Source organism: Spea bombifrons, chromosome 10 (genome assembly GCF_027358695.1).
Source record: "Spea bombifrons isolate aSpeBom1 chromosome 10, aSpeBom1.2.pri, whole genome shotgun sequence".
Lineage (NCBI taxonomy): Eukaryota > Metazoa > Chordata > Amphibia > Anura > Pelobatidae > Spea > Spea bombifrons.
The window spans coordinates 28970758-28995690 of NC_071096.1; the positions used below are offsets into that span (position 1 = coordinate 28970758).

At 41.9% G+C, this 24933-nt stretch overlaps 1 protein-coding gene across 4 annotated transcripts in view; it reads left to right on the forward strand.

Moving 5' to 3' along the window:
• The window catches only part of CHD9 (chromodomain helicase DNA binding protein 9), a 42285-nt gene that overhangs the window by 3997 nt on the left and 13355 nt on the right, over positions 1-24933 (forward strand). For 2 of the 4 annotated variants that reach the window (XM_053448468.1, XM_053448469.1), the window contains exons 2-13: positions 5096-6617; positions 16496-16836; positions 20501-20606; positions 21559-21705; positions 21884-21952; positions 22031-22086; positions 22433-22550; positions 22690-22776; positions 23143-23280; positions 23437-23558; positions 23858-24101; positions 24361-24537. In XM_053448468.1, the coding sequence (XP_053304443.1) occupies positions 5214-6617; positions 16496-16836; positions 20501-20606; positions 21559-21705; positions 21884-21952; positions 22031-22086; positions 22433-22550; positions 22690-22776; positions 23143-23280; positions 23437-23558; positions 23858-24101; positions 24361-24537 (3009 nt within the window). In that variant the 5' untranslated portion in view covers positions 5096-5213. Of the gene's footprint in view, positions 1-5095; positions 6618-13955; positions 14190-16495; positions 16837-20500; positions 20607-21558; positions 21706-21883; positions 21953-22030; positions 22087-22432; positions 22551-22689; positions 22777-23142; positions 23281-23436; positions 23559-23857; positions 24102-24360; positions 24538-24933 lie in introns of those variants that run through there. The other 2 variants (XM_053448471.1, XM_053448472.1) reach the window with 1 other exon arrangement.

Below are 24933 nucleotides of genomic sequence, written 5' to 3' on the forward strand. Positions count from 1 at the left end.
ATGGGAGAAGGGTGTGGGAGAAAGCGTTTGAAAGGGCTGAGTCATATGCATATTTAGGAGATTTACGTCTGGCATAAGATGGGAAGAACAGGGCAAGATGAATCGGTTTGCCAGTTTTTGCCTGTTTCTAGAGGTACTGTGAGAATGCACAGTATAGTGAAATACATTTTGGGAGATGGCCCCAAAAGATTAGAGAAATAAAAGGATTTGCACGTTTTGGCTTATTCATATTGTCTGAGTAATCAATGCCGTGTCTTCTCCAGCAGCCGTCCGTGTAAATGGCGTGCAAAATAAAATCAGTTATCAGACATTCCTTGAAGATTCTCCTTTTTTTTCTTTTTACAACCTATAGGGTTTGACACGGAGCAGTCCATGAGCAGTCCTCGTAGTAATGTTTATTATATACACCATGTTCCTTTCTAGGGTGGGCACACGCTTCTACGCGATACATGCAAAGGTCCTGTGACGGAACATCATGAGAACGGGCGTTTAACAAGCAACCCTGCTCTGGATATATGTAATAATGGCTTTAATTTTAATCATTTGGAGGCCAAAATTGCCATAGAAATACTCTGTCTGATGAAATTGTCAAGTCCACTTAGTTTTACATGCAGGCGTGACTCTATACAATGTAACGCATGAGGGAAATGTATATGTATTAATTTTGTGTTGTGTTTTTGCAATGTTTTGATACTTTGCTGATAGTTTATACACAATACGTGTGTGGGTAGACATATGTATGTGCTTGGGGACGGAGATGTGGGTCCTCAACTATGCAGATCAGTTTCTTCCCATTCTACTCTTGGTACATTGTGTTTTCTGTACAATAGTTATCGTTTTCATGTTGGTGTTTCCCCTTGAAAATAGCATGCCTTGCCGAAAAATGTTTAAAATTGCGTCCTTGACCTGTTTTAATAAGGTAGCTACTGCTTCTGAAGGGCTGGTGTTCTGAGAAGTTCTGCTGGGATGCTTCTGTGGTGAACGACCACCATAGCTCAAGAAGATAAGGCATTGGCCTGGCTTTGGTCGGTTTTCCGTGGACAGCTTCCTAGAAGCTCTCCAGCCATATACAGCTGGGCTAGCACATGTTAGACGTCATTGGTTTAAATGCTCAGGGCAGAGCATTATTTGGCCTGCCAGATGGTGATAGCTTTTCATTATAGGACTTGTAGTCCTAAAAGACTTCTACGGCTGAGTCTTGCTCCAGTACTATCCCTTAATCTACATTATTTGTACCGTGCATATATATCAGTAAAGAAAGGGCTTTCACGCCGGTAATAATGAAAGGAAAGCGAGATAGCGAGGAGACGGGGTGAAGAAGTGAAATGGTTTTTAGCAAGGCGTGATCCTATGAGGGATGTTGTAGAGTTTCAGTATTAATGGTGTCTGCAGATTCGACTGTAGCTATTTTTCTTCTTGCAGAAAGTTGTTTGTTCAGCCAGTTTAATGTTTAACACACATTTCAGTGAATTCCATATCCAGTTATGTAGTATGCATGTATATTGCTTCTTTACCAACTAGTTACTGATTACTTGTGTTTTCTCCCCGTTTTTTTAAAATATTTAAGTACCAGACTGTGATAGGTAGGTTGGAACAATGGTTGCTCTTCGTCAATAGAACACCTGAAGATGTCCAATCATTTTCTCCTAGAGTTTTTCCTGAACCCCCTTTCCACTCGCGTAAAGCGCATCCGTTTCAGTCCTAATTCATTAGAAGTTCTCTCGAGATGAACAACAAAATGCAGGCCTGGCTAAGTGAGATTCTCTAGGGATTAGCATGGATTTGAACGTCAGACTAGATATTATCATTTCAGCATGGGACACCTTGTGGAACCTTGGAGACTTTGACATCCTTCTTCTGGAAGGTGTTGAGTCACCCTTTAACCAACCGGAAGCTGTGTTGATGTAACTTTAATCGTTCCATCCACGTCCACCTTTTTGAACTCGCTGAAATATTTGGTGCAATTGCCAACCATTCACTTGAGTGAGGTTTGGTCCTTTCCTACTTTACATTGAGTGACTTGTAAGAGGAACACGTTGCTTTTTGTCCCTATGTAGATCTAGAGACATGGTTTCTTTGTCATGCCGGGGGAGAATCTTAGAGGCAGGGCTACACATCAAGCGTTGGTAGAAACTGAGAAATAATGATTTAATATCTTCTCTGCAATATTCCGCATTGAAAAAAGGCTTTCTCTCCGCAATTAGCATTCCATTCCTGTGTCTTAGAAAACCATAGGGAAGAGAAATGGTTCTTTCTAATTTATGAAACCGAAAGAGAGAAGAAGAAAAGTAATTTAATCCCTTAGCTACTCCGTTGAATACACGACGCTCCAGAGATAAGTCGCCAAGCCAATACGACATTCTAAATAATATGAGATACTAAATAAGTAAATAAGGTGCAGCGAAGGCTTGTGACCCCGAAACCTTTTTCTAATGCTGCATTTTTTTAGCTGTTAAATTCAGTAGTTGAAAAAAGATCCCAATTTTACTAGCCAGCAAAAAAGAACTACCAGCCCGCCTAACGTTAACAAGAAGAACAATAAGAAAGATCACCCCAACAAATCCATTGGATTATATATACTCTCAATAGATTTACATTATAGAATGGCTGTTATATTGTGGAATTATCACCCCCCCCCCCCGGGCATTCATGACATCTGCCGTTTTAACGTCAATGTTCATACCTTTGTCCTGGTTTCAATGTGTATTCTGTCTGTAAGCAAAATCATTTTTTCGTAATACAAACTATGATTGCTATTTACAGTTGTGTAAGCAACTTGGCATGGATTTTCAAAGTGGAGGCCACTTCAAATGGAGTAAACGTTTCAAACTTTAACTATCCACGCGCCGGCAGCGTGTCCATTTGTGTTTTGCTCTTCTAGGTTTTTGCTGCTATGTGTACCGTTATCTAGATGGTTAACCTGGTGAAAGACAAGCGATAGTAACTTGTTGGTTGAGCAATGATTGCGAATGTACTGAACGTAATCAATAGCTCTTTCCTCCAGAATAGGTCAATAATATTATTAAGTCGATTTATTTCACTCTCCAGCTCGCAGTCGCAGGATGCAGTGCTAATGTGTCATCGGTGATGGGCAAGCTGAAGTATGTCATCGGGACATGCTAATGTTTACTGTTAACCACAGTCTCGTGTGGTGTACTCGTACAGAAATTGACACTTCTTATCTGATCTGCCCTTAAATCCTTACTAGATCATTAGTAACTGGCTAATCATACTTTTGTCATGACGTGTACTGGTTGATGTGATTGCTTTGCCCTGATACATGCAGTTGACCGGCACTACTCTCAGTGACTTCAGTTGAGTAGGATGATGGTACTACAGAGCTTGTGCAGGAAGCGTACTTAAGTATGCTTCCTGTTTTCTGCAGATCCTAGTGAGGGAGGAGATCGTCGTAATTTTCTAACTCCGGTAACTAAAGCATGCATTTCATAATTTGCATGCGGTAAAATCCATTGGGATCCAAGGTGATTGGGCTACAATATGCTTTTAATATACTGGTTGGGCCGATCCGTTAAATGTGAGGGTGCTGCTGGGGCCTTTATTTATCACTTCATAACAATCTTAACCTGGCACAGTTTTTGTTCCTTCTTCTCCACCTGTTAACGTCTAACCCAGTCACTTGCACATGGGGATTGAAGAACCTCATCCCTGCCTGCCCTCGGGTACATACACTGCTTTGTATAACCGTGATGCAGCTGCTCTTTGGAACAGATTAATCTCCCTCATCGACTCGTTGGAGCCCCTTATTGCCACGCTTGTCTGTGATGGTGTTCTGTAATGATCGAGGGCGCTGAGCACTCTGAATAAGGAATAATCAGTTAATGGCTGTAATCTTGGGTAAAACATTCGCTATCCGTGCAGGTTCTCGGAAGGCTTGTAGAGGTCCTGCTGACAGATTCAAAAGCTTTCTGCCGTGGCGGTTGTAACCCACCGTGCAGCAGGTGAACAACGTGGGGATCTGAGATGACAGCTCCGATAAGAGCCACAATTTAAAGGCTTATGGGAAGCCGTCGCGCTCTCTTGTTATGAACCACATTTGGATTGGTGTATTGTGACTGCGAAAGGGTTCATTGGAATCACGACCTCGTAGTTGTGAATTTTCCCACGGTCCTGTAATGGAAAGTAGTAGTAGCGTTCTAAAGCCCTTAGGTGAAATAAATAAAAAAACATGAGGTTTATTTACAACGGTGCCTGTAAGCGTAGGTGCTGTTCCACTTGGGCAAGACAATTGAACCCTGTGCTATGTTAAATGTTTTATATATACGTATACGTTCATTTTTATATTGATATTTCAGCCCGGTCTTTTTTTAAAATTATTATATATATTATCAGTTCTTACCACTACCTTCCATTGGCCTTCTAAACCACCGGTTCCATGCGTGATAACGAATCCCAAAGTTCTTAGTATGCACACGGATATTTGATAAGTGCATAACGATAACGACCTTAAGTTTGTTTTTTGCATTGTTTTTGTTCAATGCATTCCCAAAATCTGCATAATTATATACTATTGTTAGAAAGTTGCTACCATAGCAGTGAACTTCATGAAGCCAAGTATGGTCTTGGTGACATCCGCCAAGCGTGCATGACTTAAGACCATTGGATAATCATGGCTGGGGTCCCGGGGCTGTGCGGTGTGAAGGGGGCATCAAAGCACAAGCCAGTTTACTGGATTACTGGGAGAGGGAGGATCTAGTAATGGCGCTGAGTTATACTACAGGAAACATAAACAGGGGCGAGTATTTTAATATCTACTGTCCCTGTTTATATGCCGTCTACTGATAAGCACATGGTGTATATCATAATTCTAAAAAAAAAAAAAAAAAAAGTGAGCTTCTCATATTTCCATCTACTGGTGATATTCTTGGTGTGTGGGATAGGCATATGGGTCCTGAATCTAAGACTAAGCCAGAGACTGATTAAGGTTTGCGTTTATATAGCGGGAAAAATAGGCTTAAAAGGGTAACTAATACTAATCCTGGCATCTTCAGGAAGTATTTTTTTTTTTAGAAAAAAATTTTGCTGGTGTTTTGCAAATTAGTTTACTAATTCTGTTTTTTTTCTGTTTTCTTTATAGGGTATTGATAATGTAGCGAAATCTTGTTGGAAGGAACTATGCAGCCATGGCTAGGGTCTTGACTTGGCTAGTCGTGGCTTAGTCTTCTAATGATCAAGTCTTAAATCAATTGTTCAATATGACAGACCCGATGATGGATTTTTTTGATGATGCACACCTCTTTGACGATACATTGGGCCTCTCGGATGATGCCTTTGTTCAGCATGGCCCTGTGTCCCTTGTCGATGAGTTGAACCTTGGAGCTGAGTTTGAGCCTCTCCATGTGGACTCTCTGAATCATTGTCAAGATTCTCAGACACACCAAAAGATCAATGAGTTTGACGCATTGAATCAGTTTGACTGTATTAAGCTACACCAGGTAAACCAATCATACAATAGCCCGGTGGAAAACGTTCTCTCTCCGCGGTCACAGTTCAGCTGCTCGCCAATTCACCCACCTAGCCAGGGCAATGGGTTGTTCCCTGATGATGGTAGCCCTATGTGGGGCCACCAGACCGCTACCAGTATTCCTAGTCAGAATGGTTCACCGTTCCACCAACATGGACACTCTCAGGCTATGCAGGAAAACAAAAGTTTTGCTGCACACCATGATTTTGCCTTGTTTCAAACCAATGAGCAACAGGGAGTCCCGATGCAGCGGCAGCACAATAGAAATCATATCGCTTCAGGTCAGGAGAACCTAAGCCAGCCAAAAAACTTTATGGAAGTCAATGTTTCTGTACCACACAGAACCAGTGTTACCCAACAGCCCCAGATGAGTAATACTGCGACTTCGCTCCCGTCTCTTCCTGTTCAACAGTTTTCTCAAACAGATGCATCGATGCACTTTTGTGGCAATCCATTAGTGACGCAACAGGAAAGCACCTTTGAGGGCCAGTCTACTACGATGTCCTCCTGTCCGGTCAGTGCTACTCCACCCTTTTCGGCTCACTATCCCTTCCCCAGTAACCACCTTAACCGGTCCGTGCATTCATTATCAGACTTTACTGGAAGCCCAACATTCTCAGACCTAGGAACAAAGCAAGAGACTAACCAGCACATTCTAGATCCAAGTGCACAATTACATTCAAACAATTTCCAGATGATGCACCCTTCACTCCCTCAGGGCAACTTCAACAGAACAAAAATGCCTCCGGTGACCATTAATTTCCCTACTCCAGACAGTTCCTCAGCTCATTTAAGCCATTTTAATGATCATATGGAAAGCAATGGGTTCTCTCCTTTGGAGGACAATTTGCTGCAACCGGTGGATTCCCAAGCAGAACCGTTTACAGGACTGGATCCAGAGGATTTGCTTCAGGGAGATCTACTACAAAGTTTTGATGATGCTTCATATGGCCATGACAGCTCCAATTCAAGCCATACTGTCTTAGAGGACCAAGACCTAGATATGCACATTGGTCAACATCTAAAGCTCTCAACTGACCTCCTTAGTACACAGCAGGATCCTCATCCTTGGCCATCGCCTCTGTCCAACCATATTCAGATTCAAGAGAGACCTTGTGTGACCTCCAGGGGAAAGGTAGGCTTTCACACTTATTTTTTTTTTCTTGAATTACCTTTTTACTCCGCAACACATTGTCCCACATTTAGAAAACTCATTACATTTTTCCAGCAAAGTTCATGTTTACCAATTTTCTGAGACCCTTGAGGTCTAACTTGTAGTCATGTGATGCAAGTAGAAAGCGCTGATAGGTCGGAAGACTTTGCTGCTGTACTAGCTGCTGAATATGATTATTATTGTTCTGTAAAGCACTCTTACTGGTGCCACTGTATATGGTTATTGTTACATTTGTTTAGCTGTTTATTTAAAGCCTGCGTGAACTGTTTGTCAATAAATAATCCCTTGTTTTAGGGATCTGTTGCCTAGGGCCAGTAATACCTTAAAACAATTCTTCCCAAAGTTTTTCTTGCATTTCAGAGAATTTAAATTTGTTTTTAGCAGAATTAGGGATGCACCTAATGATGCCAACAGAGTCTGCTGCATTGCACAATTGCTAAATGGAGGAAGGATGGGTGGAGGTGTCTGATCGAATGGCTACTGGCATTGTTTGGCCTCCAAATTACAAATACAATTTTTTATTCTTCTATCCCATCCCAAGACCTTAATAACAACCTAAAGATGCAGGCCTTTGGGATTTTTTTCTTTATGTTGATCGTATATCACAGAAAGGGGCAAACTATCTGGAAGCCACCTATCAACCAAATGTCTCTCTTTATTTTCCTTGTCGAGAATTACTTTCACCTCTTAAGCCCCCCCCCCCTCATTGTGATTGAGAACCCTAACTGTTCTGCACTATGATCCTTTAGCATAGGAGGTCCTATCTGACTTAAATTGGAGTAAACATTTAATTGGACATCTGTTGTGTGAATGTTCAGCATATGAAACCAGATATGTAGACCATGAGGTGGCCTAAATTATATTTATATTTGACTGTATGCCCCTGTTTTTTTGCATACTCTAACTCCTGCTAGAATGTAAGCTCCCAAGAACAGTTCTCCCCATACATCCTGAACCAGCAACGCCTTGTATTTCTGCCAGTATTCTGCATTTTGCCTTTATTCTAACAGTGCTGCTTGGTGCTTTTTTACTCTACGGTATGATAACACTAGTGACTTTTCACTGTGGATCCTTATAGCGATATGCACTCGCTCTTATGGCTCAGCAGGGGGTGATGGGTATATGCAGTATGTGCTCCAGCCTTGCCATGTCCCGTTTTAAGCTGTGGTACCTATAATAGGAAAGTTCAGTGGGAAGGCAGGGTTGCAGCTAATATTACTTCCGTGTCGCCCTTGTCTCACCCTCCTTTCCCCAGCCTCCTGCTAGATAGGGACTGTTAGGCAGCGGTGTAATCCGATCCCAGTTATTACGCTGGTGCACACAGAGGGAGGGGGGACACGCTGCGGGGGAAACGATTGCAGATAGCTGGAGACTCTCCAAGCTCCGATCTGCCCTCTCATTGGCCCGGCCGTGCTCTCCAACGTTTAGGTTAAAGGGTGAACAGGAAGCCGAGCGAAGGGAAGGAAAGAAGTGCCCCCAGCCAGGGACAGCCAGGGTTAAAACAAGATGCACTCAACATGCAGGATCCTCTCCTGTCAAAGCTGTAAGTGGCACATAATCTGTGGGGGATCAGCGGAGAACAAGGTCTCGGAGGGGACCGCAACGCATGAGGACAAGTGGCTAATGACTAATGGCACACAGCGTTTAAGTTAGCGGGTCGGGTCTGCGTTACACATGCGACCGCTTCCTCGTAGCAAACAATAGAATTTTAACTGTGCCGGAGTCCGTTGGGCCAGAAAATACCATTTTGTGTTAAAAGCCCAGCAAATTCCAACCGAGTGTTAAGTGGAATAGTTTTGGTCCATGGCACTGGAAATGTTTGAGTTGGAGAAGCACCAGGTAACCGTGGGGTGCTCCATCTTTCCTTCTAACAATAATAATCGGTACTTTGTATAGACAAGTGACGTCGGCACTGCGGTGACCGCTTTCTAGAACACCACTCATCTTCTATTTGTTGTGCTGGCACTAGACGGTAATGAAGGAGTTAATGCCGTGAATAGGTTTTCTTTGTACATTCCTTGTGCCAACAGCATTTTCTATTATCTCGCGCTTGGTTTGGGCATTTTGAGGTTTTTTTTTTGTAATAGATAGTAAATGTCATATATATTTTTTCTTTTTCCTTCGGAAGTCCTCTGATGGCCCAAATGTTACTGTGCTTTTTAGGTTGCTATGTATCCAAATGATTCTTTGCTGTATTTTTAATGGACAGTATTGTAATTTGTTACATTTGGAAAGTTTGTAGCAAATTTACAGTATTTTATGTAATAATTGAGCCAATCTCTCCCAATGGCAAACATATGTTTAAAGGGACACATTCAAGTGCCCCATGGAGCCCTGCAAACAATAAATGCGTGTGAAAGTACTAAGTTGAAGGGGGGGGGGGAGAATACTTAGGGAGAAGCTGCAGCTGCTTGAAGTGGCAGAAAAGCACTTCCATTAAAATAAATGCGCAATGGAAGGTCCATAGGGGAACGTAGGCAAATGCATGTTGGGGTCCTGCAGAATCCTCCCATGCGTTTGCAAGGGGGATACCGCATTAATTTAAAGGGACCTCTACGCTGTTCTATGCATTAAAGTGTGTATGACAGCTGCAGTCTCGCTTTACGTAGAAGATAAGTTCATATGACACGTTCCTGATACAGGATTTTAAAACCAAGAGGAAATTAGCGTCTTATCTCCTTTTAGATAACGCCTCTGCTCATGGTGTTGAATTATAAGCGTATCAGATTCTTCTCTGATAATTAAATCTTTTGGTGTACCCGCTTGGTAATGCAATGAGCAGATTACATTTCTCTTCCTTTTTTTTTTTTAAAGCTCACCAATGCCTGTTTTTTTGCAGTCCGTCCTCTTTCACATACAAAAGACTGAAGAAAGAGGGGCACGTTGGTTTATTTCTGCTCGGATATCTTGAGTTTGAATTCAAGATAAAAAAAAAAAAAATTGTCAATTCAAGTCCATTTTCTCAGTTGCTCACCTGACGCTCGGGAGGAATATCTCCTGATACAGCAGAACTCGAAGAGTTTTAATTAAACGCACGCTAATCATTTTTAATGCTAAGCCATACAAAGACGGCACAGCGCGCTTAACCATTATCGCCGCTCTCCAGCAGGCGCGGAAGGTGGTCATTGCTGGTGTAGCTTTGTAGCCTCTTCTGTACTGGAATGCCAAAGTAATTCCTCTAATGCCCCTGGTACCCTCGGGGTTAACACTTGCAGAAAGGGTAGATTATCGTACTTATGTTTTAAGGCTTCTGGTAGAAAAAAAACACTTTTAAAAAGGCATTTGCGTGAAATGCCAGGTCTTGATATCTGATCAGCTTGTTATTGCTGCTGTCCTACCTGCTACGAAAACCAGCGCCTACATTTCAGATCTAACAAGCGGTTATAATGAGAGGTGTCCTCTTGCTCAATTTAAATGCTGGTGGTTCAGCTAATGAGATCGATTCCGCCCCTGCCGTTTGTGAACATGCCAACTTCATGAGCGGCTACTATTTTATGTATAAAATAGCCCTTAGCGGTGGCCAAGCCAAAGGACGCGTTGTTAGAGCGAGCAAAGAGGCTCTTCCACGAAGAAAGGGTTCTGAAGAAGTCACTGATGAAGCCGTCTTGCTCTTAGACCAACTAGACTGGCAGAGCGCAGTAATCATATAAAAGCTCGCATTCAGCAGAGCGATTAAAGTGCTGATTAAAAGAGGAGCTGGATGCATCCAACACAAATCCACCCTGAGCCTGCCGTGGCTAACACACGGGCAGTCTGATGCCCCAGGTTTCCCGCTGGTAGGGAGCGCAGACTTTTTAAAGGACTGTTTAAGACAACCACATGGTCCACCTGGCCGGCCTCCCCCAGAATCATTTGTGTTCTTTATCATTTTAACAAATGACGTGTGACATATAACTGTTGTTCAATAATGATACTGCGTGGTACCTCCATGAGGGACACAATACCCAACTATACATTATAGAACCAGATGTATAGAGCAAGTTGTCCCACTGACATCACTAACTTTTCGGTATACATCTAAAACTCTAAGATAAACTCTTATGTCTTCTATGTAGTTCAGAGCAGGTGTACCGAGCCGCGTAAAGTTGAATTTGAAGAGTCAGTGTAATGTCCTCGACAGCTTCGACAAGGATGAGTGCAAAAATGAATACACATGTCAAGATACACAGCTATTTCTTTACATTGACTTCACATGGTGCCTTGTCACGTTGTGATATTTCACGTAACAAAACCAAAGGTAACGCACTTGTAACTAACATGCCGCTGTGCAGAGGGAACATTGTATCTATATGTACAGTGGGCTGAGTGCCATTGTTTAAAGTTAAGTGTAAAGCAGGTTATTTGTTGTGATAAGTGTTTCAAAGTGTTGTGTAAATACAGGTCCAAGTGACAGAAATGATTACCCAGCTTGAAGATCGCTTACCAGCCAGCTTCCTTTTTACAAACGTTACCAAGAATGCCTACGAGAAATTCAGGATGGTGGCTCCCACGGAAATTTGCAGGGTGATTCCTGCAGAGGGCGCTGTTCCAGTAAGGTTGTTCTGTTTCTTACGGCAACAGCCTATCTTTACCGCCTTCTGCGCCACATGACAATTTAGTGTTTCCAAGCAATAATTGTGAATGACTGGTTAGGGCAATCGATCTTCAAGTTAAAGGGAAGGATTATACAGTTACTCCGTGTGCATGCGTGGAAAGCCCTCCCTTTGATTTTCCTGCACTTTTTGCTATTAACATGTGCTTCTCTGTGAATGCCGCGTGCGTTAAGGTGTATATCTCTTAAGGCAAAGTTAAGTGGTCTGGATCACGCTCTGGCTGGATTACGGGCGTAACCCCCGGGGCAGAATGTTTCTGTACGTGGTAGTGTTTTGTGTCGCTGCCTGCCCACGATGATTAGGACGGTACGCAGCCGCTTTTCTGTAATACTTTTATTATAGGCTGATTTCCTATGAATTGTTTGAGGATTTTCGGAATGACGTTGCCCATGGCCTGACCTGCAGCGATTCCTTTTAGCTCGGGCGGCAGGCTTTTGATATTCGCTTTGGCGTTGGCAGGAGGCCGAAGGGGATATGGCTACGGAGGTGGTGTCCTTGCGTGATGTAATGGGTCATACATCACATCTGTATCCTCAGTGTACATGAATCATATAAGTAGGAAATAGGAGAGCACAGCCACATGATCTGCCCCCTTTTTTCTTCGTTTTTACAGTTCTGGATGCTAAACGAACCCAGATAATGGTGTTTACAGATTCCACTAAAAAACATATGTACGAGAAATCCGCATTTACGTGCATGCTGTGTGAGCAGCCATTTTACCGTCCTCTCCTCCGTAATGGAAAATCGAGCCCTCCCTATTAAGTTATCTCTTCGCATTCCGGAAGTTATTGCTCCCCTGGTCCATAACTGCTTTCAGAAATTGTGTATAGATTGCAAAAAAAAACATTTCCATGGCTGTATCGCATACATACCAACAGTCCTGGTTTTCTCAGGACTGCTGGCCCTACTGTCCTAGCTGTGCGCCCTCATTACCTTTTTTCTTTCTCTGAATCCAAATAACGTTAGACTCAACTTGTTCAGTTCTCTTGCTTGTACAGGGGAAAAACAATTGGTTTTGTTTTTGTTTGTGTTGCTTTTTTGTAAGTTTTCGTTTTGTTTCATCATATTGAACGAAAATATTTATATAAAATAAATTCTGTCATGTCAAAGAGTCACATTTTAATATTTTTGTCAGTAACTTCAACTTTCATTCTGCGTTTTTAAAATGTGTGATATAGCTGTCTGTGTATAGATGCTACGCTAGTTTTATATAGTGGCAGCGGTTTCCCTAGCGCTGTTAAAATATAAATACAATAAATATTCAATTACAGTAGTAATAAATAAGATGAACCTATGTTAAAACATACGGAGGGGGTATATGTGACTTACTGTATCCTCGTACCATGGCATTCATTTCAGCCTCCTATTCTAGGCTGTCGCCATAGATGAATAACGGGGCACTTTTGGGCATGAATATGCCACATTGGTTTAAGAGTAAACCTTCGTTTTTGTTGTATGTATGTAATATAGCCTGAAACCATTGGCTTTTACTAAAGAAAATTGATATTAAGAACACAAGTAAAATGGGCATTTCTTACGTTGCAGATGTATTATTTTTTATTTTTTTTTAACAATCCCATCAGAATCAACTCAGGAAGGGCCTTTGTGGTTTGGGGAAAAAGCTGCTTGGGGAGCGGAGAATTTGCCATAGGAAACATATTCTGCTCCATGTGGGTCGTTAGATATTTTTATAAGAAGATCTAAATAGATCTGGGTTAATAAACACCATTTTCTTATTATATATAATAAATATTCTCTGCAATCTATCTAAAATGCTGCTGCTGGGCTTATCTTCCTTACTCAATGCTCTTCTTCTGGTTCCCCGCTCTGTGAAGCCCACCATTGGCTCCCTATTGCCTTAAAATCCTTGCGCTAACATATAAAGCCCTTCATAAAAACGCTCCTCCATACGTTTCAGCCCTCATCACAAAATACTCCCCTACCCGATCCTTGCGTTCCTCTGGGGGCTAAGGCTCCTCACTGATCACCTCTTCCTTCTCCCGTCTACAAGACGTCACTCGTGCTGCCCCTTACCTCTAGGACTCGCTTCCACCGATCCCCAGCTTTCAATCTCCCTCCCAATATTCAAGAAAACCCCCCAAAACCCACTTCTTCAGAGAAGCCATAAAACCTCTGTAGCTAGAACTTACCGAACCCTATTACACTAACACTACCTCTCGCCTTCCTCCTACCTTATGTCTCTCCTCACCCCGCTCCTACTAGATTGCAAGCTTGTGAGCCGGGCCCTAATGTCCAAGTCCGCCATATCTAGTTTTCCCGGACCAACTGAACGTATGGACTGTAAGAGGCGCTGCGGAAATCGTTGGCTTTGTAAAAATTAAAATAGATGTATATTTGTGTGATTGTGTATATATGTATATGTGGGTGGGGAGATTGTTAGGGACGAAAGGGTTAAACCATAGACCTTAACAAGGAGAAACTGCTTCCCAGCACCCTCTACTGGACATCCCCGTTTAGCTGCTGTGTATGTGTATTTTTTTTTTTTTTTTTATCGGCATCTCTAATATTCATGCTGATGCATTTTGATGCTACTGTGCATTTTTTCCCCTTCTCTCTCCTTTTCCTTCTCGGTTTTTTACCATTTTTTTTTTCATATACCGAGCTCCTGCATCCATACCTCGCAGCAGAGAGGAATCCCTTCTCTCGTTCTTCTTTTCTCCCAGCTCCCCCCCCCCTCCCTAGCTTCATCAGGACGGAGGAGAGAAAAAAAAAATATAATAACATTCAGGATACACAATGTATAGTTGCCGTGTAAGGCTGCCGCTCCTCGATAGAAGAAGCCAGATCCTGACGGTGCCTGCGTTTTGAAGCCTTGTTCTGTGGTAGGGGGGTGGTTTACTTTCAGAAGGGGATTGCCTGGAGGTTAAAAAAAAATCCTTGGAGATCAAGAATGTCTTCGGTGAAGAGGCCAAGAGGAAGGGTAAGTGAAAGGCTGAATGGGAGAAGAAGAGGAGGGGGTGGCTGACGGGGCTGTATAACCTCTCCTGTAACTGGCCCTGCTCCATCGCCATCTTGAGCTTGTGCCTGACTGTTTTTAGTTGTGTGTTTCGAGCCGAAGCCCCCTTTTAGCTGTGGGATCCGGGACAGATCAGAGCACTTATTCCGACCGTGCCGCAAGACCCAGTGGCGCCCAGTGCCTCGGGATCTCAAGATGCATGTGGATACCCCTTTTGACATCTCCCGCAGTTGCCCACGGGAGCCTAGAGAAGGGTGAGCATCAGGAACGAGGGATTTCTGCATCCTGCCTGCTGCTCCCGTCCGCTTTTATTTTACTGGGAATCTGGCATCCAGATTTCATTCTTTTTTTATTTTTTATTTTTTTTGGACTGGCTTGGGAAGGGCTGCAGTCATTTCCCCCCCATTTGTATTATTATTAAAACTGTTGGGAAGGGGGGAGCTTCAACAGAATTAGCCTGTGCTGATGTGGCTGCGTCTCTTGGCAATAAATTAATGTTTTGTATATTAAGCTGCATATATTATGGAGGCGCTGGTAGAATGAAATAATACGAGCTGCAGACTGCAGTGCTGCATCGGAAACAGTTATTAATTTTACTGGCAATATAAGCAGAATCTGATGTCAAATATGTGCGTGTATGTATATAATGTATGTATTTGTAATATGCTTTATATATGTATGTATAGTAGGTGCTTAAAAAAACATATATATATATATATATATATATATATATATTAGTGTGTGTAAGTATATATATATATAATATATTAATTTATATTAAGTTCATATAATCTTCATAGTTAGATTTGTAGGTTTTTAGTTAAATATAGTTACAAAAGTATACTTATTTATGTATAATATAAATATTTGTATGTTTATATACATTATGTGATGTTTGTATAATATATAGTGGGGTTTTTTTTTGCTTAGCACACCACCAATCTACAGCAGAGAATAAAGTATATGTGTGTGGATGTATCTTTTGGAGTGTCTCGTATGGGGCACAGTGATGTGCCATCCTGTCTCCTAAACTTAATCACATCTGTATAGGTCCCCTGGCCTAATGCTACTACAGTTACCAACCCCTGACATGTCGATTTGTTTGGAATTGTGTTAAAGTTACAAATAAGGAGGGCAGGGTTTACATGTCCACGTTAACGCCTGCAAGATACGAACTAAATGTGTTCTATACATACATTTAATACTTGTATCTGCGTAACATGTTGGTTTAGTGCATGACCCTGGTGGTGGTGCTACCCTGGTCTTTCTTCCTGTTCTGCGTGCCATTTGGGCAGGTGATGCATTCTTGCTGCATTCACCTAGACCTTAATGACCTATTCATGCTGTGAACAAATTGTTCCCACTTTCCTCCTGGTCAATTGGGGCTGCTGTGAAATTACCCAGCAGGCATCCACCCCGAAAGACCGGTCTGCCTGAGAATTACATTTAAAAGGTGCGTTTGAAATTGTGTCAAGCACTAGGCTGTGATAAGCTTCCTATAGATACTCAAACCTTGCTGGGTGGTAGAGAAATGGAAAAGCCTCCCAGCATATGCTTCCTGAATCTAAGACGAGGCCAAGGACAGATTCATGTTTGAGAATGGGCAGATTGATTGTCATTTAAGATCACTGTTTCCATTATTTTATTGGCATTATTTAGAATTTACAATACATTATTAGAATTGGCATTATTTACCGTATGAGATACCGTTCTAGCCGATAAATCTGGTGGATCCTTAATAACGAAAGAACATGTTGTTGTCTTTCCCAAGAATTATGATTTATTGATTTATATGTATGTGTATATATACATATATGTGTGTGTGTGTATATATAATATATAGCGCCTTAATATTCCACAGCGCTGTTAAGCTGTATTTGTGAAGGAGGATGCTAAAGAGACATATAGGATTTTCCTTCAGTATGGTCTGCTGTAATGATCTATTTGTCTATTAGTCTTCTGTTCGGAATCCTTTTATTTTATTGAAGATTAGGTACCCTTACTGTATTCGGGATAACTATATGTATAAAATCAAGGGTATGTGCCAGGAAAAAACTCTCCGTTGGATGTTACGATGAGAAGACCACCTTAAACTGTTCTAGCTTTATAACATTTAGAAAACAAGGTTCAGAACTTGGTACCTGGATCTTTTTTTCCTGTACATGGAACCCTTTCTTGTTTTTAAGACTTTATTGAAGCATTATTTGAATTATTTGTGGGGTTTCTCAAATATACCAAGTATTAACATCGTTACCTTTTATGCTTCACAGCCTCCCTCCTCCAAAAAGCTTGATGGTTCCCGGACGTACCACAGGCTCTCAAATCCTAAGGTGAGGTCAGCGTCCGAGAAGCGTCCCAAAAAAAAGGCCGACTCTGAGAGTAAGCAGGAGAAGGCTAACCGCATCATCTCAGAAGCAATTGCCAAGGCCAAGGAGAGGGGTGAGAGGAACATCCCACGTGTAATGAGTCCGGAGAACTTCCCCAGCGTCTCCTCTTCTGAAGGCAAGGAGGAGAAACGAGGGAGGAAGGCCAGATCAAAGCCCAAGGAGAAAGAGAGCAAAAAAAACAAAGCGGGGCTGTCCTCAAAGCTTAAGGAGAAGAAAAAAATTGGGTAGGAGACTCGTGCGTTTACATTGTGTTCTTCTGATGTCTTGGTTCTGATGAAATACTAACCTGTACATAATCTAATACAAGGGTTTGCACTGTAAGTTGAGGCCGGATTAATTGAAAGGTTCTCCACTGTTTTAGTTGTTCCTCCTATTTGGAGGAAGATGATTGGTCCTTGCAGACCTTTTAGGGTGGAGTAAAGAAAAGGAATCTCTCCCATAGTCTTCTGTAAACCTCTTAAATCTGGCAGAAGGCACAGCAGACAGGTTCTCATCTTGCATTATGTTGTTGGGGCCAATTTGAGTGATACTTTCTCTACGGGATTTTGAGCCAGGTGGGGATTTTGATATTTAAAAGGAAGAGTGTTTTGTTTTTAGCAAAACATATGATACTATTCCTACAATTTTTTTTTCTTTTACCACTAACCCCAGCCTACAAATGAGGCCTTAATTGCTGAATGCACTTCTTTTAAAACTCCTCCCGCGTCGTATTTCCCGTTCCAAAGCACGTCACAGGTGCATAGGAATGAACAGCCCATCGGGAAGGAGGTCGGTTGGGTGTCGGGTTATGTCGTTTCAGCAGCGGAGGCTTGATATGTAGTGCCGATCATGGAATCTCTTATTACAGATGGAATGAATATCCACCATATGGTGCGTCAAAGATTATTATTAGCTTTTAGCAGCCAAAATCCATGAACACAGACTTCCAGTTATCTTTGAATATTAACAAGTGGTGTTTTCTCCCACTTTGGGTTGGGTTTTTTTTTTTTTTAGTGCATATGAAAACAACAAATTGATTTCCGTGGTTAACGTGTGCATCGTCTTTGTTCTGTATCAGTTACCAAGTATTGATGCCACTTGGCCCTTTCCCAGCTGTTTGGCATCAGCCTTGCAGAGCACCATGGGATTTGTAGTTCAACACCACCTAGAGAAAGTACCTTTCTGTACCCCCGATCAGAGAGATACTAGAACGTGTTACAGAATATTCTTGCCGCAGAACAAGGTGTGAGCGTCCATAATACTTCTTATTCACAGATGCGTGGAACATGGACTTTATTTTTTAGGAAAGATTGTATCTATATGAACTCGCATGTCTAGCAATAAACTTTGACAGATGCAGGAGACCTTTTTATGTGGAGGAGTAGGTCGCTACCCATGTGTTGCGATGCACACCATGCTCCATCTACGAGGGCCTCAGTTATGGTGCTGGAAACGTACCTTTATCTAGCAGAAAGATTATAATTTGCTGGCTGGGATTCATAAAAGGATTAATGAGGAATTGGTAAAATGTCAATATTCTGTTTAACAAAACACATGCTTAGCATTTTATGATGGCGATGACATTAACTTAGTGTGTATAATACATATCTTATTTATGGAAATACAAGGCAGTGCTGTAGGCATCTCTAGACTTTAATAGATCATGAGCAAGCTGCAGTTGTTGTATTATATTATTATATTGCATTAATATGTATTGTTGTAGAAGGTTATATAGCACCATGGTCACTTTGGTCACTAAACCAGTTACCATAACACTGATTCTCATGCTGAATCAAATATAGAGATATTGAAACATAAAATATATTATTTATTTTAACATAAAAAAAGGAAAAAAAGAGGCAAGTACCCCTTAGATTTAAAGTCCTTGGACAGACAGATCACCTTCCCTGAATTTTGTTAATGATATTATTAGAGTAAAATGGACAATGAGGATAATCCTGTTAAAAAAGACCTCTCTGGCAGAAGGCGAATAAATCGAACGTTAAGCGCTGTTCTGCCTCTTCTCGGCCGATGAGTAGACATCAGATTGATAATACCTTCAAGGAAGGGTGGAGGAGCCGAGGAGTTTAGGTGCCCGCAGTGTCAAAGCTCTGCTTTGATGTAAACTAATTGCTTTGACTACGCAATAAAGGTCGCTTCTCTGCTTTGATATAAAAAGCCCGAGCTGCAGAGCAATTTGTACGCGGGGAAGCTCATCCTATGCCATGTCTAGCTCGTAATTATCAGATCTGCAGTATGGGCCGAGTGTTCGCGAGGACAGCTTTCTCTGATTTTCTTAGGGTTCTCCATGGCTGCTGCCTGTGATTATCTTCTTAGCCGTCTGGCTTTTCTGTAGGATGAGAAGCTCTTTGGTGCCGTTTGGTTAGCTTTTCCAAACTGTCACAGAACGGTATGACTTGTGTAGCTCGCGTGAGCTGAGCATAGATCTTCAGCTGTTAATAAGGTCTTTTGCTAAAGGATCACGGTATGTAGCCTGTAATTTAACCAGCCTTTTACCAATAAAGGCATATAACATTTATACAAATGCGTTACCTTACACGGATTGTTAAGGTTCCTGCGATTAAAGGGGTGGTGAAGACTCTTGGTAATTAAGTCCTATCTCATCTTTATGTCCAGCTGCATAATCAGAGAAATTAATCATTGAGATTGTTCATACTTCTGGTATTTGAGACAAAAACCCCTTACAGTGTTTAATATTGTAATTAAGATTTACAGAAAAGATTCTAAACACATTTTGGACCTTTCAGGCTTCCTGAAGATGGAGACTTTAGCCCCTTCCACAATCCAACTTGAGATGGCAGATGATTGATTTCTCAGGAGGCCGTAGTGTCCCTTTTAGTACAGGCCATCCTAATTATGTGTATCTACAGGGTTGGTTAGGGTAGGGCAATCTGTTATTTATGACCTCAGGGATGCGGACGGGAAATGGTTATATGGAATTCTGTGGGATAATCCTCTCTAGACCGGCTCTCTTACATAGACTTGTCGCGCCATACTTGACCACTTTATTCTTAGGAAATAATTTATTAGAATAGCCTATTGATTCCATTATAAAGGGGAGGCTAAAATCAGACAAAGGATGCTGTCCAAAGGGCTGGAGGGCCACTTAACGTATACGCGTTACCTAGAAATCAGTGGCTAAAGGGCTGGATTGCAATCATGGCACTTGTACAGTTGTTCAGCAGCAGCCGGGCTCATAGCTCTTGACCTCCCCTGTCCTAGAGTCTGGTGAAGCAAATGGAAGTAGGAGCAAAGTCAACGCCAAGTTGTCACTGCTCACCGCCAGCACATGGTCTTCACTTGACGTGAACGTGCTGCTTTTTCCTCCATTGTAATCATTACACAGGGAGAGATGATGTGCTTTCCGGAGCTCTACCCACACAGCCAGAAATGTAGAATCCAGCGCCTGCAAGCTCATCTGTGCCGTGACTCGCTGAATAACTCGCTGGAGTGATGTCAAGGCCAGTATCCATGAGCTAATAGGAATATCTGCCTCATTCGTCATATCTCGCTGCTGGTCGGAGTAGCTATATGTCTGTTACCGTATGAGAGCTTTCTCTCCACTCCTCCCGTCTTTAAACCTTCATGCTATCTCCTCTTCTACAGAAATAATAAGTAGCCCTTTCTTTCCTTGACTTCTCACCCATCCATTTGCTTCACCTGCCCCACCACAGTCCTAGGTTCATACTCTAAAAGACCGCAGCATCCGGAATGTACATTGAGTAGATAAATCACAAAGGGAAGAGCGATGGTCATTTTACATTTAGGTTGGGCGTGAAGGGGGGAACTCATTTGTTTCCCCAAACCAGCAACTTTTGCCATGAGTGCAAAATATATCGTGTGTGTTGTTGAGGTATAGTGCGTTTAATGCATCCTCTGTTCCTACAGTAAACTCATTATTACGCTGGGCCCGAAGCAAAAGAGGAAGATTGAATCTTCAGATGACGTGTCTGATGCAGAAGGGGCTCCGCGAGGATTAAAAGACGATCCTCAGGTGGGTTGCATAGCTGAGTGTTTGAAGATGTAAAATCAATTTCTCACGCAGTTCCTCTGGTTTTCTCGTTGCTCTCAATCTCTTTTCCTTTGGTCTCTTGTATTGTGCGTTCATTCACCGCCATCAGTCGGGCCGAGTGCCACGCTGGGTATCACTCTTTCGCCTCTGTATCTATCCTGGCAGTTTTAAAGGATAAAAAGCTAATTGCGGAGGCTTGTCTCAGTCTTCCAACACGTACAATAACCTATTATTTAGGGTCAGCTTTAAAATAGAGCCGCAGAATGCATGCCCTTGTCTTCTAAGGAAAGTTAAGAGGGAAAAGCTCCCTTGAAGCTTTCTTATAGAGAACCTTTCCATGATTTAGCAAATAAAGCAATTGAAACGTCATTATAACTGCTAAAGAGCGGCATCAAAGCCCTTTTTCATTCCTTTTTGGTACAAACCCATGCTCGCTTCCAATAAAACACCTCTGATCTAAACGCTCCATGCCAGCAGGAGGATGAAGGCTTTCTGTAGATCAGAGGTGGAACAGGTGGGGCCAGTAGTTACCGAGCACAATGGGACAAGCTTTCTGTTGGCACAACGCTGCTGTGGGTGCTTGTTGGGCCAAAAATCACTCAAGCTATGTGCTTAGTTATATATATAAGGTAGCATTGCTCTCATTTTATCTTCTTTTGAATTTTAATGGGACAGAAATAAACAAGATTATTAACTGGCCGTAGGAAAGTGTTAGCATTCTGTGTGCTATGGACATTGACACCACCACAACTGGAGTTCCAATGATTGGCTATAACTTATAAGTTGAAATAATGACGTAGAAGCTCCAAGCAGTGAGGGTTATATCACGACCTTCAGTAGTCTTCTCGTACAATGGGTTGGAAGGCCCTCTGTCACGGGCTTCAGCCGACGTGGGAAGCCAGTTGTCTTGAAACTTGTGGATCTTTTTCCACAGAAGCGAAGATCCAACCGCCAAGTAAAGAGGAAAAAGTATGCAGAGGAGGGGGAAGGTAAGCAGTCTGAAGAGGAGCCGAAGGCCAATGTTAAACCCAAGAAGAGCACACCATCCCTGCCAGCAGAGCAGCCGCTCCAGCTGTTTGTGGTAAGTCAGTCCTTGGGATCATAGTTGTTGCGTAGCCATGACCTGCTTTAAGGGGCAATAATGTTCTAGTACAGTTTAGAGCAGATGTGTTCGATATCCTTGTTTTTTTTCATTAATGAATAACCGAGGCAGGAGAGTAGATGCAACCAAATACCTTTTTTCTTTTTTTTTTCCTTAGGAAAACCCGAGTGAAGAAGATGCAGCCATCGTGGATAAAATTTTATCCTCGAGAATAGTTAAGAAAGAGGTAGGGAACAATCAGATGACATGTTTGTCTATTTGTGTAAGTAACTTTAGATTGTGATTTAATTTCTCCATGTTTCAGACGGCATCTGGGATGTTTGTCGAATTGGAAGAATTTTACGTCAAGTACAAAAATTAGTGAGTATAACAAAATCGCTTTATTTCCACTTCATTGTCATCTTGGATTTTTATCTGTGGACTTTCTAGCTTCATTTTCTTCAATTTCTGGGTTTCTTTATGGCCCATTCCGTTTAGTTTATGTGGTAATAAATCATTTATGTGCGTTGCATAGCAGAATTGTAGGCAGGATGGGGCCACCTTGTTGGATGGATCAGAACGCAACAAGCAGGTTTCTAACTAGCAATAGGTTTTAGAAGTCCATGGATATTTCCTTCCTAATCTATGTAGTTGGGAACATCGGAGCAGATCATACTGTATAGCTTGGTTCTTCTTCGATTTCATTCTGTTTCCTTTTTCCCTTTAGTTCCTACTTACACTGTGAATGGGCCACCGAACAGCAGCTGTTGAAGGATAAAAGGATCCAGCAAAAAATAAAACGCTTCAAGATCAGACAGGCACAACGGGCGCACTTTTTTGCTGATGTAAGTTAAGGTGTTTGTCTTGTTTTATTTGGGATTCACAAACCTGTGTTTAAAATAAGCTTATGCTTCTTGGGTCCTTTCCTGTAAGAGTCCAGTTACTCTACCTAACTCATTTATCCTGAACCGAATTGATCTGCAGATGGAAGAAGAAATGTTTAATCCAGACTATGTGGAAGTAGATCGAGTACTAGAAGTTTCCTTTTGTGAAGATAAAGACACTGGGGAAGTAAGTGAAATATCTTTTCTATGGTACCTTTCTTGTGTGTGGGAGATGAAATTGTAGCATTCTTACAATTGTTGGCGAGTTTCCCCTGCCAGAAGGGACTGGGCTGCTCTGCCAAGTCAAACCTGAGAGATAAAACAAGATATCTTGTTGAGCCAGCTGAAGTTTGGTAGAAATGTCAAAAAGCTGCATTTAGTGACCATCACGTAGTTGGAGAAGCCATGTTTAACGACTGAAGCAGAACTGAAGATATATGATGGAGAAAGCCCAAAATGTTTGTGATAATCTGAGGTTTCAATGTGTTGGTACCTATCTTTGTGCACCATGAGTCAAATCGATAATCTGATCTTGTGTTTTATCCCTCTTCAGCCCATTATTTATTATCTAGTGAAGTGGTGCTCCTTGCCATACGAAGACAGCACATGGGAACTGAAAGAGGATGTCGACCAAACAAAAATTGAGGAGTTTGAACAGCTGCAGGCAGTGCGACCGGATACCCGCAGAATGGTAGGCATTCAAAACCCAAGTTGGGTTCGCTGCCAGCTAGCATTACATTTTTAGCGTCTTTGCAAGAGTACCATAATGTGCTCTGCTGATGAAATAAGTCATCTTCTAGTCTCATTGTTCAAACTGCTATACAATAGTCTGTTATTGTCTCGATAGGAACGACCACCCACAAACACTTGGAAGAAGATCAATCACTCGAGAGAATATAAAACGGGTAACCAGCTCCGAGAGTATCAACTGGAAGGACTCAATTGGCTGCTATTCAACTGGTACAATAGGTAAGATCTCTAGAAATTGGCCACTTTTCTTATGGTTTTGGGTGTACCGGTAGTAATACCATGTTTGTGTGTCTTTGTTTGTTAAATGGGAGTAGTAAACTACTTGGCATTAGCTATTAGTATTTGGGCTTCAGATTGGTGAAAGGATATTGGCCTCAGCAGAGCAACAGCCTGGTTTAGGGGTTTGTTCTAAGGTACTGCAAAAGTAGACTAATAGTCTAGTAGGAGTCCACATCTAGAATCTTGGGGTAGGCACATTTGACATAATGTCTTTGCTTACTATGCTTTCTGTCTTATAGGAGAAACTGCATTTTAGCAGATGAGATGGGTCTTGGAAAAACTATCCAGAGTATCACATTCCTGCATGAAATCCTCCTAACTGGGATCAAAGGACCCTTTCTCATCATTGCTCCGCTCTCCACAATCACCAACTGGGAACGGGAGTTTCGCACGTGGACAGACCTCAATGTGGTTGTGTACCACGGCAGTATGATCAGCCGGCAAATGATCCAGCAATATGAGATGTATTTCAGGGACTCCCAGGTATTTTCATTATCAGATGTACTTATCTCAGAACACCAGATAAGTTTTATACTTAATGTCTGTCTGAGTTCTGTTTCATGGAACATGGTCTCTCTCATGAGTAATGTTTAGGAAATGTAGTGATTATGAGTAGGTGCTGATGATGAAGAGGATATAAATTACCGTAGTGGAAACCATTGGTCTGATATAAGGGTTGATCCATCAGCAAATCTCTGAATCTGTGGCAGTGTGTCAATTGGGACTCTTCATGCCTTCACAGGGCCGCATCGTACGGGGTGCCTACAAGTTCCATGCCATCATCACCACCTTTGAGATGATTTTGGGAGGCTGCCCGGAGCTTAATGCTATTGAATGGCGCTGTGTGATAATTGATGAGGCGCACAGGCTGAAGAACAAGAACTGCAAGCTGCTAGAGGGACTTAAGCTCATGAATCTGGTAAGTGCCTAACTAGTGGGGGCTTTAATTGCATATGACAAAATTTTGATAGGTCCTGATGGCCACTCAGTAGTACTTGGTCATATGTTTTATGGTGTACATTTTTAAATGTTTGCTATTCTTTAATGCATTCTGACTCCCCGTTATTGTGTTTGGATCTGATCATGTCAGCGTGGATAGTTTATAGTATTCTAATATATTGACAAGTTTTTATTAGTGAAGGCCACATAATTAGAACCGGAAATGTGTTACAAGCTCAGTTTGACAGATGTGAACACTGCTTTTAAGTTATTTATGTGTATCTGGTGTATTTATAGGATGATTAGTGTGCATTAAGTGTTTGTGTGTATGTGTAGGAGTCCTAAATACGGGACTATTTTTGCAAAGTAGGTGAAA